This window comes from Tarenaya hassleriana, unplaced genomic scaffold (assembly GCF_000463585.1).
Source record: "Tarenaya hassleriana unplaced genomic scaffold, ASM46358v1 Cleome15, whole genome shotgun sequence".
Classification (NCBI taxonomy): domain Eukaryota; kingdom Viridiplantae; phylum Streptophyta; class Magnoliopsida; order Brassicales; family Cleomaceae; genus Tarenaya; species Tarenaya hassleriana.
Window position 1 is genome coordinate 314552 of NW_010964923.1, and position 20333 is coordinate 334884.

At 33.6% G+C, this 20333-nt stretch overlaps 4 protein-coding genes across 4 annotated transcripts; 1 reads left to right on the forward strand and 3 right to left on the reverse strand.

The window, feature by feature from the left end:
• Positions 1–5048: 5048 nt before the first annotated feature.
• LOC104809079 lies at positions 5049–5933 on the reverse strand. The gene has a single exon (XM_010534976.1). It carries the CDS (start codon positions 5931–5933, stop codon positions 5049–5051), a length of 885 nt encoding a protein of 294 aa, XP_010533278.1.
• A 1648-nt stretch (positions 5934–7581) lies between these two features.
• LOC104808552 lies at positions 7582–10525 on the forward strand. The gene is made up of 4 exons (XM_010534254.1): positions 7582–7692; positions 7813–7897; positions 8349–8851; positions 9143–10525. Exons 2-4 carry the CDS (start codon positions 7836–7838, stop codon positions 10330–10332), a joined length of 1755 nt encoding a protein of 584 aa, XP_010532556.1. The 5' UTR covers positions 7582–7692; positions 7813–7835; the 3' UTR covers positions 10333–10525.
• Positions 10526–10890: 365 nt separating this feature from the next.
• LOC104808553 lies at positions 10891–11954 on the reverse strand. The gene has a single exon (XM_010534255.2). It carries the CDS (start codon positions 11721–11723, stop codon positions 11070–11072), a length of 654 nt encoding a protein of 217 aa, XP_010532557.1. The 5' UTR covers positions 11724–11954; the 3' UTR covers positions 10891–11069.
• Positions 11955–15146: 3192 nt separating this feature from the next.
• LOC104808554 lies at positions 15147–15802 on the reverse strand. Its single transcript, XM_010534256.1, has one exon. The coding sequence runs from the start codon at positions 15624–15626 to the stop codon at positions 15264–15266; it is 363 nt and encodes a 120-aa protein (XP_010532558.1). The 5' UTR covers positions 15627–15802; the 3' UTR covers positions 15147–15263.
• Positions 15803–20333: the final 4531 nt, after the last annotated feature.

Genomic DNA, 20333 nt, shown 5'->3' on the forward strand with positions numbered 1-20333 from the left:
ATATGTGTATATATATGTATGTATGTGTATATATATTTGTATGTGTGTAATGTATGTGTATGAATGTATGTGTATATAGGTGTATGTGTATGTGAAAATGTATATATGTACGTGTATATATAGTATATAATTTTTTTATTTTTTTAAAAATTTTAAAACATTTGCGACGGAATGCGACGGAAAAAATTCCGTCGCAAATTGCGACGAAATTATCCGTCACTTTCCGTCGCAAAACGCAGATTTCTTCCGTCGTATTTTTGCGACAGATTAACGACCATTATACGTTTGCGACAGCGCTATAGCGACGGAAATAAGTCCGTCGCATTCCGTCGCAAATTCTTAATTGCGACGGATTTCCTTTGTATTTGCGACGGATTTTTCCGTCGCTATATAACTGTTTTTTTGTAGTGTTGTTTTTGTGTCTGCCATGAGAATATTGCTCCTCCTATCTACATAACCACTTGTGCTTTTCATGTCATCTTGACTTCCGGCCCAATCACTATCATAGTATCCCGTGGCGGATCCAGAACAAAAAATTAACGGGGGCACAATTAAAATATATATAAAATAAAAAAAATTAATAAATATATATCATCTAAAAAATATTTACATTTTACAACTAAATACTACAGTTTTTTATTTTTTGAAATCTATACATAATAATTTTATTTGTAATTATCTAAAATATATTTTTTCGATAAAATCTATTCTCAAAAGTGAAATGTTTATATAAAATTCACTCAATTTCATTAAATTTGAAATGTTAAACTCAAAAAATGAGTCAATAGAATTTAAAACTGTAATACAAATTAACAGTTATGAATACACCTCTTTATATCGATTATTAAATTATTGAAACTATAAATTAATAAGAGTATGTGCAAATGGATCATTTATGTTATATTCTAACCAATCAATGTTAAACTAGATTGAATTAAATAGTTTAAATCTATTTTATATCTTTTTGAAAAGTTATGACCACATGATTGATAAATTCCTCTTATCAAATATTTACATCTTATCAACATGATTTAAAAACAAATCATCCAAATCAATTTGTTCATATATCAAAAGATTAATTTAAAATTTGATACATTACTGATTTGAAAACAAATATCGATGCAAAATTTCTTTTAAAAAGCTATCCACTAGTTTTTCTATCAAGTCAAATATAAAATTAAATAAATATATAAATAATAAATTAATAAATATGATCAAAATATAAAAAAGCTAAAATTTATAGAATTTAAATTCTATTAATTGTAGATATTTTTAATATTTTGATGTTTTTTTAAAGAATTATATGTAGATATAAAAAAGATAAAAATGTAAAGAAAATATGTATTAAGTAACTTAACCCTAACTTTTAGAAAAGAAATAGGGATAATTCCATTTAAAACCCTATACTTTTCTCTCGTCGCAATTTAAACCATGTACTTTTTTTAATCCAAAAAAACATTGTACTTTTAAAAATTGGCAAATAAAACCCTGAACGAAAAAATATATTATTTAATGCTGACATTGCATCCTAGTCATCTGCCACATCATCAATCCCTAATATTTAATAATATTAATTAATACAAAATAAAAATAAAATAATAATAATAATAAAAATAAAATTTTAAAAATTATACACATACATATATAATGAAATGATATACATATATACACATATATAAACATATTTATATATATACACATATATAATATATATATATATGTTTTATATGCATATGTGGTATACGTATTTTTTTTTCTAAAAATCATGCATATGTCACATATATATATGATTTTTAGAAAAGCATGTATATATCACACATACATATAAAACATATTTATATATACATATATATATATATATGTATGTATTATATAGATATATGTATATATAAATATATTTATATATGTATATAATTTTAAAATTTTTATAAACATGTTTATATATGTGTATAATTTTTATGAATATATATAATTTTTAAATTTTCATTTTTATTTTTATTATTTTATTTTTATTTTTTATTAATTAATATTATTAAATATTAGAGATTGATGATGTGACAGATGTCTAGAATGCCATGTCAGCATTAAATAATATTGTTTTTCGTTCAGGGTTTTATTTGCCAATTTTTAAAAGTATAGAGTTTTAATTACCAATTTTTAAAAGTACAATATTTTTTTTGATAAAAAAAAAGTACAGGGTTTAAATTGAGACGAGAGAAAAGTACAGGGTTTTAAATGGAATTATCCCAAAGAAATACTAAATAAAAAAATGTGGGATCAGAAAGAAATTGAGATAAATGAAGAAAAAAATAGTGGGGGCAAACAAATTTTTTGAATGGGGGCATCTATAAATATTATTTAATTATTTTTTAATTTTACAAGGAAACTAGATAAAATTTAAGTAATTTAGTGGGGTCCATGCCCCCACTCAACTCATTAACAAATAGATCCGCCCATGATAGTATCCCTGCAACAGTACAGTGTTCTCGGGTTTGAAGTGTAAGCCAAGATCAATGGTTTTCTTGACATACCTCAATACCCTCTTCGCTTGCTTGAAATGTATCATCTCCGGTTTGCTCATGAGTCTTGAAAGATAACTTGCATCATACATCAGATCCGGTCTTGTGGTCGTTAAGTACAACAGACTTCCTACCATACTTCGGTATTCTTTTGTATCTGCTTCTTTCTTCTCCTTCATGTCAATGTTCTTACCGTTCGGCTCAAGTGGTGTATTGACTGGTTTACAGTCAGACATCTTGAATTTCTCCAGTATTTCTTCGCATAGCTTCCTTGGGATAAGAAAACTCCATCTGAACTTTGCCTTATTTTCATACCCAAGAAATACTCCATCTTGCCAAGGTATGTCATCTCAAAGTGATGCATCATTTCTTCTTTGAATCTTCCAATATTCTCCTCATTACTCCCGGTAATGATCATGTCATCCACATATAGTGAGATGATCAGTATATCCTATCCAAGCCTTTTGATATATACCGTTGCCTCGTATGGACATCTCTCAAAACCTTGTTTGAGAAAATATTCGTCAATCTTGCTATACCACACTCTTGGGGCTTGCTTCAAACCGTACAAAGCTTTTCTTAGCTTCAGTACGTGATCTTCTTTGCCTCTACTTCAAATCCTTGAGGTTGCTCCACAAATACTTCCTCCTTAAGTTCACCATTCAAAAATGCAGACTTCACATCCATGTGACGTAATGTCCACATCTTTTGTGTTGCAATCGCAAGTATGAGTCTGATTGTATCGTACCTTGACACAGGTGCAAACGTCTCTGTGTAGTCTTCATCGTACTTCTGACTGAACCCTCTTGCAACCAGCCTCGCCTTATGCCTTTGTATGGATCCATCTGCTGCAGTCTTGAGTTTGTAGATCCACTTCACAGTGATAACCTTCTTTTTCTCGGGTCTTTCCACCAACTCCCAAGTATTATTCTTCTCAATCATGTTGATTTCTTCTTCCATCGCTTTTCTCCATTCTGGATAACTTTCAGCCTCTTCAAAGCTTGTTGGTTCTACAGAGCACATGAAACATGTTTCCATCATGTATGCAGAATAGTCCAACACTCTTGGAGCGACTTCAAGTATCTCTTTCATAGACCTTGTATTCGGATTTCTAGGTTCTGATGAACTCCCTTCTGGAGTGTCTTCTCCAGTGTTGGTGGATGTAGAACCACTTGATTCTCTACTTGAATCCTTATAGAAATCTGGTGCAGGAACTGCAATACCTTTTCCTTTCTCTAAGCTTTTGCTCCAATCTCATGTTTGACTTTCATCAAATGTGACATCTCTTGCAACTGTAACTCTTTGCTTCTTCGGCAAGTAAATTCTGTAGCTTTTGCTTTGACTATTGTACCTAATGAGTACGTCTTTCTTCGCTTTGTTTTTCAGCTTTGTTCGCCTTTCATCTGGTACATGGACATAACACAGACACCCCAAACACATTCAAGTGACTTAGTGAGGGTTTATGTCCTGTCCATGTCTCAATCGGAGTTGTATTCTCCAATGTCCTCGAAGGTTGTCTGTTTTGCAGGTATACTGCAGTGTATACCGCCTCTGCCCAGAAGTTGTTTTCCATTCCGACTTCCTTTAGCATTGCTCGTGCCATCTTCATGACACTTCAGTTCTTCCTTTCACTTAATTTTGTTGTGGAGAGTATGACACTGTGAGCTGCTTTGAGAAACCATGGCTTTCGCAGAATCTTGTAAACTCTTGCGATGTGTACTCCTCCTCGATCTGATCTGAGTGTCTTGATTTTTTTCTTCAGCTTGGTTCTTTACCATAGTCTTAAACTTCTTGAACACCCCAAATGTTTCTAACTTGTTTTTCAGAAAGTATACCCACACCATTCTCGAATAATCATCGATGAAGAGTAGAAAATACCTGCTTCCATCAAGCAAAGGTGTCTGCTTCGGGCCGCATATATCCGAGTGCACTAGCTCCAACTTCTTCTGAGCTCTTGATGAAGATGATGGAAACACGAGTCTTGATTGTTTTCCTAATTGGCATGCTTCACACACCTCATTGTAGTTGTCAAAATTAGGGATTCCCTTCGCCATATTCTTCCGTATTAACTTTGCATGTATGAGTTACTACTATGCCTGAGCCTTCGGTGCCACAGTTGAGCCATCGAATCTTCTTTAGCCGTATAGGAAGACTCGCTTGGTCTCACAAGCTGCATTGAAAAGCTTTTCCTCTGCATTTGTATTTTGGCAATCTTCTCCCCCATAGGATCACGAATCACACAACTACTTTCTTTGAAGACAAGTTTGTACCCGTTTAGGAGCATTTGAGGAACGCTGAGTAGGTTCTTGTCCAATTTTGGAACATAGAATACATCATTGATAACTCTTGCACCTTTCTTCGTGTTTACAACGATATCTCCTTTTCCTTCCGTCAAGATTACGGCTTCATTCCCTACTCGGATAAGGATTTTGATATCTCGGTCTATCTTCTTGAAGTACCGGATATCTTTGGACATGTGATTTGTGCATCCACTGTCGATTAGCCACATGTCTTCCCCTTGGACGATCATTACTTCATCTCGCGCCGTAAATAATTTTCATCCATGCCCTCCGTTTGTGTGACTTGAGCGTTGTGACTTAGGTTCCTTCTACAGTCTCGAGCCAAATGTCCTACCTTTCCACAGGTATAGCATTCTTTTGACCTCCTCACTTGTTGGTCTTGTTTGTCCTTGTTTTTGAAGTAACACTCCTCCTCAACGTGATTATCTTTCTTGCAATAACCACACCATTTCTTTCCTTTCGAATTAGACATCCAGAGACCTTCGTTACCTCCTTTGTGATTCTTCGATCGAGCTGGAAAAGCTCTTTGTGAATTTCCTTCTTCATCCGGTAGGAACTTTGATTCATGTGCGATCAAAGAATATCCAACCAAATCGGTGACACTTATGCTTCTCAAATCTTTCGTCTCCTCCATCAACGCTGCCAAAGTTGCGTATGACTTTGGCATTGTTATTAGGATCTTCCTTATGATTTCAAAATTTTTCTTTCCTTCTCCCAGTTGTTCCATTTGATTCGTGATATCCATCACTCTATCCGTATACACTCTTATTCTTTCTCCATCTTTCATTCTCAAATTTTCGAATTGAGTATATAAAGATTGTAAGCGAACAAGTATGACTCGTTCGTTACCTTGATATGCTTCTTGCAACTTGATCCACACCTCATTTGATGTTGTGGTCGTTATCACTTTCCGGAAGACGGAATCCATGATGTAATTTTGTTGGAGTTGGAGGGCCGTCATGTCCTTCATCTTGATCTCCCTCCATTTTGTGAGATCCGTCTCCTGATTTTTCGTCAGAGTTTTTGAGTCTCCGATGGTTGTGTTAGAACGCCTTTTTCGACAACGTCCCATAACTCTCTCAGCATCAACGTCGTCTTCATCCTTGTGGCCCATAACTCATAATTTTGGCCATCGAAAATAGCAACGGCTTGAATGTTTTGGATGTTTACTGCCATAGTGCTCTTTGTGCAAGTTGTGCTTCGTGGTGTGTCTTGTGCTTCGATCTAGTGCTCTTCCTTGTGCTTGGATTAGTGCATCATCGTCTTTTGAACCGTAGTTGGATCTGATACCATGTTACGAAACTTGTATATTTGCATTCACAAGCTTCTTATCTTTTCTTCTTTAGTGCATAATGCAAAAAAAAAGAAAAACGAGAGAATATTGAAGATTTATATCACTTATGCTTAGAACTTTTGTAAGAAAAACAAGAGAGAAAAGAGAGAAAAGTGTTTAGAGAGAAATGCTTTGAAATGCTTAGGAAAGCTTGATATGAAAAACTCTATACAACACCCCCTATTTATACTAAAACTTTTCAAACCTACTACTCTCATCACAACCACACACCTCATCAATCAATCACATCTATCATATCCTTATTTTTTCAATCACACCTAACACACACACAAATTCAAACTTCTACAACTCCTTACATAAGCATTATATCATTATGATGTAATCGCTTACATAAACATATATAAACATGGCGTAATCGCTTACATAAACATTACATAAATATGACATAAGCGAATGAATTACCTTCTCAATATGTTTTGCTTTTTTCAGATACTAATGAACAAATTAATGTAGGTATCGATCGCGAAAGAAAAAGAACGATTGCTTACGAGTAAAGTCTTGTCGTTTCCGAGAACGACCTTCGTCACGAATCTACGATCGGTGCCACTGGCTGTGACAGATAATGTCCACATCGCCATACTATAGATCGTCGAGTAAAAAGGGTCGTCGTTCCCAACAAAGTTTACAGTCAAAACACCTTTCTCCATCGCGTGGAACGTCCCGATGTCGATAGAGCTTTTATCTAAAGAATCGACATATCTGTTGTGCGAGATCATTATAACGTCGACGCCGTCTGCAATGGCGGCTTCAAACGCTGCCAAGATGGCGTTGTCGTTGCAGCTTCCGGACTAGCAGACTCCGTATACAGCAATCCGGACCGAAGGGAGGCCTCCTCTGGCCGTCCCCTGTGCTACGCCGCGGAGACTCGCTCCTTCTACTTCGTTCCTTGCGGCCGTCGAAGCTGTGTGCGTCCCGTGACCCTCGTTATCCCGTGCGGAGGAATCGACATAGTAACGTACCCCCATAGCTTATAACATACATCCGTCCATATATATATTTTTTTTATAAGGGTTGTTGTATTACTATGAAATTTAAGTACATCCGTCCATATACATACATATATATACATATATGCACTCTGGTTGTCGGAATAAAATCTGATAATCATTACAGAACAACTTCACTCTCTGTAATGTAAGTACATCATTCATTAGAAGGAAAACCGAAAATTTCATATATGGAATATCCGCCATTTACATAAATGACATTTTAATATTCAAGAAAAATTCGGATTGACAAGTAAAAATGCGTTGTTTCTGTAATTAGAGATGGGAGAGGACAAGGAAACAGACGAAAAGTACGGAATTCAGAGCGCATGTGTGGACACGCGTCAAGTATGACATAAGCGATTTGGTTGTGAATGTAATGCGAGAGATAAGAGAGGATGGGATAAGGGCAAAATGGTCATTTCTCTACCTCCCGTTTGCCACGGCTTCTGGTTTCCGAGCACAAAAGTCTCACTTTTCAGGAACGACGACAGAGGGGAAGAGACGAGATATTTCGAAGAAGATGGGCTCAGGTCTCTTTTTTTTTTCCTTAATTATACCGTGAAATCGATCTGCTTCTGAGCTCGCTAGTTGGTGTTCCTCTTTTTGCCCTCTAAGATCTGTTACCTTTTCGGTGTTTTTTTGTTTCGCAGGTAATTAGGGTTTTAGCTATAGCATGTCTGTTCCTTTTTATGCTCCAATGGATATGGATCAAGGCCTCGGTCAATCTCCACCTGGGTAATCGTTAATTTCTCGATTTTTTCTGTTAACCTGTCTCTCCCAGTGAATATCGGGCTTTTTGTTAGATTTTTTCCCTTTTCTGGGTTTATTCGCCCGGATTTGTACTCTGGACAGCGAAGGCTCAGTGAGATTTCGCGTCCGAAACTATATGGTTGTTTTGGGCTCTGTGGGTTCGGATTTGGGTGAGAAATAGAAATGCTTGAACTTGAAATCTCGACCTTAAGTGAAAATTGCTCGGGACCTTAAGTGAATTGGGTTTGGGAAATGAGTCTAGGGTTTAGCTAAAGATAGGGTTTCCATAGGTTTTGTAGAAAAATGAGCTTATAAGAGAGGCTGTGAAGTTTGTAGAAGTCGTTGTATCAAATCTGGTTTCTGCTGTTAAGCAGATTTGTCCTTGCTGTGTGTGATTTTGTTCTTTTAAGCCCTTAGTGTAATTTTGATTTTGCAGATTTGATAATGAACCGGTTCCAATCAGTAGTTACCATGAGGATGATCAACCCGTCCCGATAAACACCTACAAAGAGAAAGATGACTTCTGGGAGAATGGATTGAATACCGAAAACAAGGAGCCTTCTCCTGTGGCTAAGGAAAACGGCAACGCATCTGCTGATCACAGCTCATTTGCTCACGGGACAACGGATCTGAACCAACTCCCACCTATTCCACCGGTTTCTGCCGGTCAGGGTCTACCATATGCCCCCGTTGATTTCCCCGAGCCTGGTGATACTTGGTCCTGGAGAGTCGGACGGAGAGTGAGTTCAACCGGGATTCACGTTGATAGGTTTATAACTCTCCCTGAGAGGCTTCAAGGACGGAATATCCCAAAAAGTTTTGGCAGCAAACCAAGTCTGACTCGTTATATTCAGGCAAATTTTCCAGACGCGGATGTTGATGCATTCTTTGCGTCTTTTAGCTGGAAGATTCCAGCTCTCTTCCAGCCCGCTGCTAGGGGTAAGCTCTTCTCTCTTGCTTCAACAAATGTGTCATTATGAGCTGCAAAATCTGTGTTTATTTCAAGTTAACCTTGTTTTCTTGCGGGTTATTATCTGATATTACATCCTGCTTGTACTTTCCCACCTTCCTGGCATTGTGGTCTTGAGAACTGCTAGATAAAAACCTCCTTAAAAATGTTTTCTAGCTTATTTTCTTGTATGTAACATTTAGATAGTTTGTTTCCTTTTTCCTTAACAGCAGTTTATCTTGATAATGACTATGATTTTCTCGTGTTCTGCTTTTTTTTAGTTGATGCTGCATCTCTTTTCGAAGAGACTTCCAAAGAGGGACAGAATGACAAAGCCTCGGGGGATGAGGCTGCAAAGGATGAGAATGCTCAAGAAGGGAAAAAGGAAGGAAACTCCCGGTACAGCCAGAGGAAGAGAAAACCGACGCAGACACAAACATATGAACCTGTTGAAGAAAAACCGAAAGCAACTCCCCGAACTGGCCAGAAGAAAAAGAAAGAGAAAGCAGCATCTGCTCCACAACTATCGAGCAAACAGAAATCTCGACAGCAACCCGCTAGACGCTCCTCAAGGCAGCCTGGAGGTGCTGTGGACCTGAATTATATGGACGAAGAGAATGAAACAGAAACATCAAAGACAGGCAAGAAAAGGAGACAGAGAGGTGAAATCGAGGAAGAGCAAGTTTCAATTCCTCATATCTATGTTTCTCCTATGAACGGTGTCCTTGCAGTCTCACACTCGCCTGTGGATGTCAACCCGGAAGAGTTTGACTGCTACCTTGACTCTCTCGATAACCTTCTTCAACAGCCTCCGGAAAATGGGCAGGAGCCCTCTGTCCCTGTCATCACCTCCCCGATGAGAGAATACGAATGGGCTGAAGCCCGGATGAAGCTTTCATCTCTTCTCGAGAAAGATTTCACTTCCCTTTTCTTCTCCAAGGATGCTGCAGAGTTAGCTGCCTTGGCAGCTAAAATCAGGAAAGATCCGAGCCTTTCTGCTGAAGAAATCGTGAAGTTGAAGCTCGTCGAAGAGATGCCATCGTTCAGCGAGGTTTTCCAGGAGAACAAAGAAGTGATAGAGGATGCAGACAGGTTCTTCTCCGCCCTCGAGCTCAACAAAGCTAAGGTTGCATCACTCAAGTATGAGTACAGCGAGCTGAAGGACAAACTGAGCAGTCTGGACATGGAAGTGGAATCCAACTCAGAGACAATCCGCCAGATCGACGAGCAAATCGCACAGCTTCAAGCTAGACGGTCTGAGCTGACACGCTTCATCGGGAACAAGAAGAAAGACAAGGCTGATCTGAACTACGCTCAGAAGATGGTCGCAAACTCGATCCCGAAAGTCGTGCAGGAAGTTCAGTCGGCGAACACAAAGAAGTCGCAGTGGGAGATGAAGAAGGAGAATGCCCTTAAACGTGAAGCCGAGATCCTGTCCAAATTCTCTGCCTTGAAAGGCTTTTATCTCTAGTTCCTCTTTTTAGTAACCAGTCTGATTGGTCTGTATGTCCATGGATCATCGAGACTGAATCACTTCCTCTCTAGACTGAATCACTTCCTCTTTTGTTGTGTCTTAGAGTAGCGCGCTGTACTGTATGTCTTCCGTTACTGTTTCCAGACATGTATCTTGCTTTAGCTTAATATCATCTGGGTATCTTACATTTGCTGATTTGTAATGGATAAAACTCCTCCTAGACCCAAGTTCAAGATACATTGACCAGATTGAGATTGACAGAACTTGGTGCATGGATTCAAATTGTCATAAGATTTCCACCTGATGCACAAAGGGCTTCACTTTGAAGCTTCAATGCCTCGTCTATGAACTCAAACTTCATCATAGTTCAAACCCAAGAAACTGAACAATCAAAGATGAACTAACAGAGGGATATACATTATGATCAACATCAATTGTAAAAACGGGAAAACCAAACCGCCATCAGAGCCTCATTTCACCGGTTGTTTCTGCTAAAACACCATTAGATACCATTTCCAGAGTCATTGGACTGCTCTGAAAGGGACGCTACCAAGATGAACAAAGCTGCCATGTCATGAATTCACCAGAGAGATTTTCTTACAGGAGGGCGACAAAAAGGCGAGATTTTTATCAGACATTTCTCGATCAGAAACATCAAATCGGATGTGAAACTAAACAATAAAAACATAGTACAGAGACGAAAAACACCAACAAGAAAAAAAGCCAACAACGCGTTATTGTACAAGAACTAGCCGGCTACTTCCGATACCTCCTCCGAAATCTCCATCGCTGTCCCCCTCCTCCTCCTCCTCCTCCTCCGGAAAATTCTCCGCCGTCTTCGGCACTGTCACTACCAGCTCACCGTCTTCACAGGCCACCATCACGAGCTCAGGCCGAGTTGTCTCAGGCAACCGGAATCGCCACACGTCCAGCTCGAGCTCGTCCAACAAAGGCGGACCCAGAGACGACGATGACGACCCGTTTGCTCTAACAACGATCTTCATCACACCGGGATGGATCTCCACCATGTGGGCCCTCACTCCACCGTCTCCGGCGGGGAATCCGTCGGTCTCCGCCGAGAATCTGAAGCAGTCGGGCATCTCCTCCACCACAACGTCGGCGTCGGACCTGAACGGAAGCTCCAGGACCCGGTTGAAAATGTGGGGCAATCGCCGGAGCTTCTTGACGGGTTCTCGGATACTCGGATCGCGGGAATGGTGATGGATCAGGATGTTGTTCCGCTTCCTGGGTAAAGGATGGACTCTCATGGCTGCTGGGTCGGGTTTTTCGATCGCGGGAGTTGGAAGAAGCGATTGGGTCAAAATCAAAAGATGAAACGAAAGCGAATACGATAAAAGTGATGGGTTTTGGACGGAAATCCAAACCATACAGGCTACGGCTCTGGAATTTCACCGGCTGACGAAACCTAATGTCCCCAGAAAACAAAAATTGGAAATTTTCCTGGGAAATCTCGAATTTTGCAAAATGGGTAATGGAATTTGTTTGCAGAATATCGAATCTTTTCGATTGGTTTCTGGATTAAAGCAATTAAAAGACAGGCAAAACAGAGAAAACAAAAAATGTAATTTTTGGAGAAGGGAAGACAGGGAAAAAAATGCTGCTTTTATGAATCGCATTCGCAGATGAGATAAGGATACAATATCTTAAATTACTCAATTACCCCTGTTTTATTGTAGAATTATAATCACGTGTAAAAACAAATTTGGTACAAATAATTGAGAAGTTAGATATAATTTTGATTAGGTTTCATAATTATCATTAGGCTAATCCTATACTTTTTTCTTATCAATTTAACCCTATAATTAGTGTGATTGACTCATAAAACTCCAAACTTTGTAAAAATTCACCGAAAACTTTCTCTATCTATCAACTCAAACAAAAATAATAATGTAGCAGTAACATGATTTTCAAGTCATGCACACATTATCATAATTATATCACATCATCATTTTTAAATAAAATTTAAATTAAATAATTTATTTAAATTAATATATATACATACAAATTTACATATATATATATATATATATATATATTAAATATAAAAATACTTATAACTAATAAAACACACATATACATATCTACAAAATATATATACAATATATATTATAAATAGTATATATATATATATTAGTTATAATTACTTTTATTTTAAAGTTATATATGTATATGTTGTATGTTAGTTATATTTATTTTGTATGTATAACTAATATATATACATATACATATTATTTTTAATATATATTATATGTATATATGTTAGTTATAATTATTTTTATTTTAATATCTATATTATGTATGTATATAAAATTAAATATAATTATTTTTATTTAAATATATATGTATTATTTATGATATACATATATATTGTAGTTATGTGTATATGTGTTTTATTAATTACAAATAATTTCATTTTTAATATATTATATGCATATATTAATTTAAATAAATTATTTAATTTAAATTTTATTTAAAAATGATGATGTGGCATAATTATGATAATGTGTGTATGGTTTGGAAGCTATGTCATTGTTATATCATCATTTTTGTTTGAGTTGGCAGATGCGGGGATTTTCGGCGAATTTTTAAAAAATTCGAAGTTTTATGGGTTAATCACACCAAATACAGGATTTAATTAGTAAGCAAAAAAATAAAAGATTTTTCCGTTGACCTTATGGGATTTTTTTGGCAACAAAAACAACTAATTTTTTTTTATGTTTACATGTTTATCAATTTGTCATTGTAAAAATAAATAAGTAATCTACTCCTCTAATACTATACTTTTACGTAACATCATTGTCTATTAGGTTCTTATTTGCAGTAATATCATTTTTTGTCTGCATTAATCTTACCAAAGTAATTCATGGTTATTATAGTTTAATACATTTGTATTTCTATCTTAAACTTTATGTTATAAAAATATTTATACCTTTTTTTTTTGTGTGTTACCAAATTTTATACCTATGATCCTATTAATCGATTCAATGTCCCTCTCACAATGGTAAGTCAATACCTACATTGAAGTGTACAAGAGATTCCTCCTATAGTTTTTTTCTCTCTCATGGGAATATAAAACTAAGCATATAATATTACTCTTTCATCCAAAGCATCTAAGAATTTAATCTTTATAGATTAGAGAGTTTAGCACTAATTACATGTAACAATGGAGAAGAGAATGGTGTGTGTGTGTGTATATATATATATATATTGTTAGGGCTTTAAAATATTGATTTTGGGTTTCATTAACTAATTAGTTGGGAAATTGTTTGGGAATTAAGCCCAATAAGCCTATAATAGATCCAAATCAGAAGTTGTTAGGCCTTGGGAATTAAGCCCGATCAGGCTACAATGTTGGGTGTTATATCAAATATCAAAAGGATCTTATGCATATATAGATATATAAATCATTACCCTTTTTGGTAATCTCGATTAGCATTGCAAAAACAGTGTTTGAAATTATAATGCAAAGCTAAACATAAAAGGGGGAAAAACCAGAATCCTGAATTATGATGTAAATCATTTACATATTTATATTAGAAACTAGCGAATAAATAAAGAAAAATTATAAATAAATAAGATTCGATGGATAGAAACTAATAAGACAATTGAAATTTTTCAAATGAACTAAAAGCTAGTGGGGTATATAGAAAATATGTGGAATAACATCTTTTATTTATAATCAAATTAATATATAATTAAATAAATGAGATCAGTTTTAAACTAAATATAATAATAAATATTTCCAAATATATATTTTTCGTATTTGATAACATCTCCATTATACACGATATATCTCGTAATATTTTTCAAGATCTAATATAGGTTATACTTCAAATAGACTCGCTAGATATTATAAATGAAATGAGAATTTAGATATTATAAATCATGTTTTATATTTTAAAATGAGAAAAAAAAAGTCAATATATATATATGTTAGACCAGAAGATATATCTTATACCTAATTAAGACCAATGAATTGGGAGCAGGTATCGTGAGTGAAAAGTCCTCGACATATGAATTTTATAGTTATAAAAATTTATTTTAATTCGTATATGTAAATATTTTATCCATATATATAACACATCAATAATAAAATCTAAAGGTTACTTATTTCTTGATTTACTATATGTGGTTATGGTTTAAATTTCGATACTGTCCAAGCTACATCGAAGACTTCAGAATAAATTTATAGAAAATTATTATACTCTTCAAGACAAGCTTAATTATAATGTTTCACATGAAAATATGAATGCCTCAAATCCCATACATGTGTAATATATGCATGTTGATTCGCGCATTTCATAATAATAATAATAATAATAATAATAATAATAATAATAATAATAATAATAATAATAATAATAATAATAATAATAATAATAATAATAATAATAATAATAATAATAATAATAATAATAATAATAATAATAATAATAATAATAATAATAATAATAATAATAATAATAATAATAATCATCAATTTTGCAACTTTTACATAAAATCATGAATTTAGAAATTTTGATATATTCACACATATTTATTAACTTTACAAATTTTGTAACTTAAATATAAAATCATGAACTTATAAATTTTGGGAAAATACGATAAAATTATTAAAGTTCATGATGTTATATAAAAATTAAAAAGTTTATGATACACACAACTTTTAAAAATTCGTGATTTTTTAGACGATTTTACTCTAATAATAATAATCATAATCATAATCATAATCACAATCATCATAATAAGCATAATCGATCCGCACAAGAAGATTTCTCTTCGTCTTGGGATAACTTTTGATAATATAATCTTTTATATGAAACCGAAGCAAAGAAGATTATACATTAGTCCCGTTTTTTTTTTTCCGAGCAAAACAAAACGCTACGACAAGAGGAAAAAAAAAAAGATCAGTACAATTTCGTGGTGTTAGATCTTCCAAACTTCTTCGCCGTCGCCGGAGACCGGGACGCCGACAATTCGCCGGAACGCCGCCGTAGCATCTGCCTCATGCCGTCGGCGACAAGGACCGCCGGATTCGTTTTGAACTTCCCGCAGAAGGACATGTGAGCCCTCACAGCCTCCTCCACCGGGGAAACCGACTCCGCCGCAGATGACGTCATCTCACGGCGGGTGACCTCATCTCTCACGGCCTCCGAGCAGAGCCCACAGAGCCATTTGCCGTCGAAGTTGGCCTTCACCTCGCTAATGTAATCTTGCGTACAGTCTTCTTTCAGCCCACAACACTCGCAGGTCACCGACTCGATCTCCATTAATGTTGCTGAAATGTTTTCGATCCTTTGATCGATTTTCCCAAATGGGTTTCGAAAAAAAAAGTTTTTTTTATTGAAATTTGCAATTATTTTCTCCTCTCTCTTTTTTTTGGGGTTTTGTTTCTCTGATTTTGGTAGGTTTGATGATGTTCTTTTTTTGTGGGTGTGAGTGAGAATTGTAAAACACCAAGGTTTATAGCTTTATATGCTGCATGGTGGGATTTTTGTGTGGTTGGGGAAAAATATTATATTTCATAAATAGAGGGCGGAGGAAAAATGCAATAAATATCTTATTTATAACCAAAGTTAAATACTTTCGTTATGAAGATATATGGGAGTAGCTTATAGTTGATGGGTTTTGATGTATCTATATATATGTTATAATAATACCTTGATTTTAATATATGATTTGATTATCATCCAATCTGTCAAATTTTATTTTATATTCAGCGGAATAATAAAAAAAAATGCTAACGACGAACTTCCGACATGAAAGTTAAAGACTTTAGTCAATTACGCACTTTTTATAACCGTTATCATACAACACATATACTTTCACAAAACAGTTATAGATCATTGAGACAGGTTTCTCGTATTTGATTACAGATTTTTTTAAAGATAAATACGTATATAATCCGTGTATATATATGTATATGTTTGTGTACATATATGTAAAGATTAAAATAAACATTATATGCGGATGGGGGTTTGCCATAATTTGCTCCATGTTCTAAGGGTCATGGAAAGGTGGGAGTGGAGACAAAGGTGGTCGGGTTGAGGGGTCCCCCCACCATTTTCAGATCTTCTATCAATTTCTCAAAGATTGTTATATATATATATATATAAATGGCATTCCAATATTATGGTATGTGTTAGGGAAACCATCGGTGTTATATTTATGCACATAGAACCCATATATCATAACTCTAAATGAATTAGACATCTATTTTTTTTCCTATCCACGTAAATAAACTATATTCTATATATATAATGTAAACTATATTAACATCTGCAAGTAGCGATATTACCATTAAAATTGGACGAATCTCTAATTCCTAAAACCTCTTAAGTCGCAATATATACAGATATACAAATATTACAGTTTATATGCATACGAAACACTTATTTTCACAAATGCCAAAAAGAACTAATTAAATTAAATAATATATGGAAAATATATAAAAGTTATATGACAAACTTGTGTGTGTATGTGTATATATATATACACACATATAAATGTTGTATAATATAAAGTACTGTTGGCTGCGAGGCATAAACTCTGTGGGCAGTTTCAAGTTTTTTTTAAAAAAAAAAATATTTGGGAAAATTAAAATAGTGAAAACAGAAGACAAGAGTATTGAATGAGGTTAGTTACTTTCCGTTGCCCTATCTGCCATGCCTTCACTCGACATTAGCTTTGACTCTTCCAGTGACTGTCCTTCACGTTTCAGCCATAGATTTGTCTATACATTCAATACATATATACGTGTCTTTACACACACACACACATCTATATATATGCTCTTATATTCCACGTAAGCATGCATATGGTCTAAATATATCTTTGTGCATTATTAAATATGCTGTCTAATAGAAATCTTTGATTTGCCCCTCAAAATGATAAAAAGTCGAAACATTTCGATCGTTTTGAGATCATGGCTTTTGATTGGATAAAAACTACATTTATTCAAAAGAAAAAAAAAAAAAGAGTTTTTGTTTGGTCTGTGTTATTATTACGATGCTTAATCTTTTTTTTTTTTTATTATAAAAGACGGTACACATCTATCATAGTTCATAGGGTTTTGATAATATGATCATATATTTTGAAGTGTATATACACTACTCTCGGTTATAGCTAGATTAGATTATTTTAAAGTTTATTTATTTTTTTTTATAAACTATAAGATGTTCTGAATAACTTTTAATTATAAACCGATATCTTTAATAAAATGAAGCCTCAAAAATCATTTCATTCTAAGAACAGAATTCGAATCTTTAATATGCTAAACGATATACGCTAATCCTTGAGATCAAAGTTTAATTTTTTTATTCATACATTTAGTTCTATATCTCTTTGACTCAGTTTTTTAGTAAAAGCACTTATTTAAAATGTTTTATATTATTCTCACATTCAGTTAGATTCAATTCAATCTTTAGTTAGTGAGTTTAAAAACTTATATGCAAGCGGTTTTCAGATGAAAAATTATTAATAAATAAGTTTTGGGAAAATCCCAAAAAAAAAACAGTTGTTTTTTTAAATTTGACAAAAAAAACATTGAACATTATTTTTTATCAAATAAACATTAAACTTTTTAAACGAATCTAAAAAAACACTGAACTTTTTATGTGATCCAAAAAATACATGAGATTTTCTCTGATTATCAAAAAAACACTGAACTTTTTTAGTCATCCAAAAAAATACATGAATTTTTTTCGATTGTAAAAAAAACTAAGAAAAATAATCTGACGTGTTTGCATATGATTGTGCCACGTCAGTCATTTTGTTTATTTTGACAATCGTTGAAGAATTAAGTGTTTATTTTGTCAAACTTAAAAAGTTTAATGTTTATTTGATAAAATAAAAAGTTTAGTGTTTTTTTGTCAAAATTTAAAAGGTTTCAGTTTTTTTTGAGATTTTCTCATAAGTTTTCGTTATTTATTCCATTTTTATACGTGTGAAAGAGAAATGATATCTTATTATTGAAAATTAAAAAAAAAACACAATTAAATAAACAGTTTTGGACAGGTGAATGAATGCGATGCAACGGGAAGAGTATGCAAACATGGGCATGAGGGTTACTTCCAATGTTGTCTTGCAATGATGTTATCTACTTTTTGGCATTGACTGATATTTTGTTCTAACATTTATATATATATATATTGATTAATTTTTATTTATTCGATTAATAATTTCTTTTTAAAAAAAGGGGGAAAGTGTTTTTATGATTATATGCCAATGAGGAAGACAAACTTAAGTTTATTCGGTCACATTTATTATTCTCATATCCATCTTATTTTATTTGGTTACATTTATTATTGTTATATCCATTTAGGTCGAGAATATTATTTTAGATAAGTATGAAACAACATTGACATTTGGTCCCTATAAGTTTTATAAATATGTCTATTTAACTCATCCGGTTATAATAATACTTACAATAATTTTATAAAAAAAATAATACTTAAAATAAAATTTACTTGATAAAAAAACTGTTCATGCAAATTAATTCAGAAAATAATTTTGAAAGATAAACAGATTGATTTCATTCTCTACTACATATATATATATATATAGTTATATAATAAAAAATAGCATATATATATAGTATGAGTTCAACATGTATTTTACAATTTTTTTTCCTTTCCATTGCTTTTTTTTATTTGTTTTCTCCATGAAGTGCTCTTATATAACTTGAAGGAAAAGTAAAACCACCAATGATTATAGGATGACCATATTTAGATTTTGCATACATTATTATTATTATTATTATTTTATTATAAAGATGGTTTTGCTTTTGAGTTAGTTTCAAGTCTCATTCACTATAATTTGATTATTTTGATGACTTTAGATAATCACCAACTAATTAATATGAATTTTACTCCACAAGCATAAGATCATTTGCATTCATTTGTTTGAGTGTTGTTCTAACTCCAACTAGTTAAACTTATCTTTTTAGATATCCTTAATATAAGTTTGTCTATTATTACAAAAAAAACTATATAAATAGTAAGACTAAATCACAATGATATCAATAATAAAACATCATTAAATGTTATTATTATTATTATTACATGAAGTAGATTTAAATGGATAAACAAAACAACCTATAAATGATGGGATTGGGCGTTGACGGCAATATATTTCCAATATTGGTCGGACTGGAAAATCTATCATAAGATTTTCAGTTACCAAATTGGATTATATTAATTAGGGACATTATTAATTCAGTTGACTATAGTTAAGAAACTTGATTAATTCAATTATCACTCCAACGTTGCTATTATCATCCATCAGAATGATGTGACCGTGCCCTAAGTTTTTTTTTTTTTTTTTGATAACGGAGGACCCCTAACTGCTACCCTTCGGGCGCGCTGACTAGGTAAACCTCCGGCCCGGGAGCAACCTTTGTATATGGATCATATAAACCTAGATATTACCTCCATTCCCACCAGCCAGGAATCGAACACTAACCTCAAGGTGAAGTTACCTCCTACCCCAAACTTGACCACTCGCCCACGATCTATTGGGTAAGATTCGAATCGTGCCCAAGTTGCCTTTTCTTTATATATATATATATCGAACTCTATTAGGGAAGAGTATTATTAAACATGCGATATATTATTATAGCTTTAATTAGCCATTATTATCTATCTTTTTTTAACATTTCTCTTTATGATGATGATGATGATAACAACAACAACAATAATATAATAATAATAATATGCAGTAAGTTCCCTAATGAAATTATTGTTAGATACCAAAAAAAAGTTCCCTAATGAAATGAATAAAATTTCACATTTGAATAATAAAAGATCAAGATAGACAAAATGGTGCTTTTCAATTTTCAATAAATTATATTTGGTAGCAACCGACTGATATGAATTATTTATTAATGTTGATATTACATATATGCCCAATACAAACCATTTATGCATTTTTGTGGACTTGTCACCAATATATATATATATATATATATATATATATAT

Coding starts and splice junctions, on each gene's coding strand:
- LOC104809079 (XM_010534976.1), bottom strand. CDS start 5,933: ATGGGCCACAAGGATGAAGACGACGTTGATGCTGAGAGAGTTATGGGA.
- LOC104808552 (XM_010534254.1), top strand. CDS start 7,836: ATGTCTGTTCCTTTTTATGCTCCAATGGATATGGATCAAGGCCTCGGT. Junction 7,898..8,348: donor CTCGGTCAATCTCCACCTGG/GTAATCGTTAAT, acceptor TTGATTTTGCAG/ATTTGATAATGAACCGGTTC. Junction 8,852..9,142: donor CTTCCAGCCCGCTGCTAGGG/GTAAGCTCTTCT, acceptor GCTTTTTTTTAG/TTGATGCTGCATCTCTTTTC.
- LOC104808553 (XM_010534255.2), bottom strand. CDS start 11,723: ATGGTTTGGATTTCCGTCCAAAACCCATCACTTTTATCGTATTCGCTT.
- LOC104808554 (XM_010534256.1), bottom strand. CDS start 15,626: ATGGAGATCGAGTCGGTGACCTGCGAGTGTTGTGGGCTGAAAGAAGAC.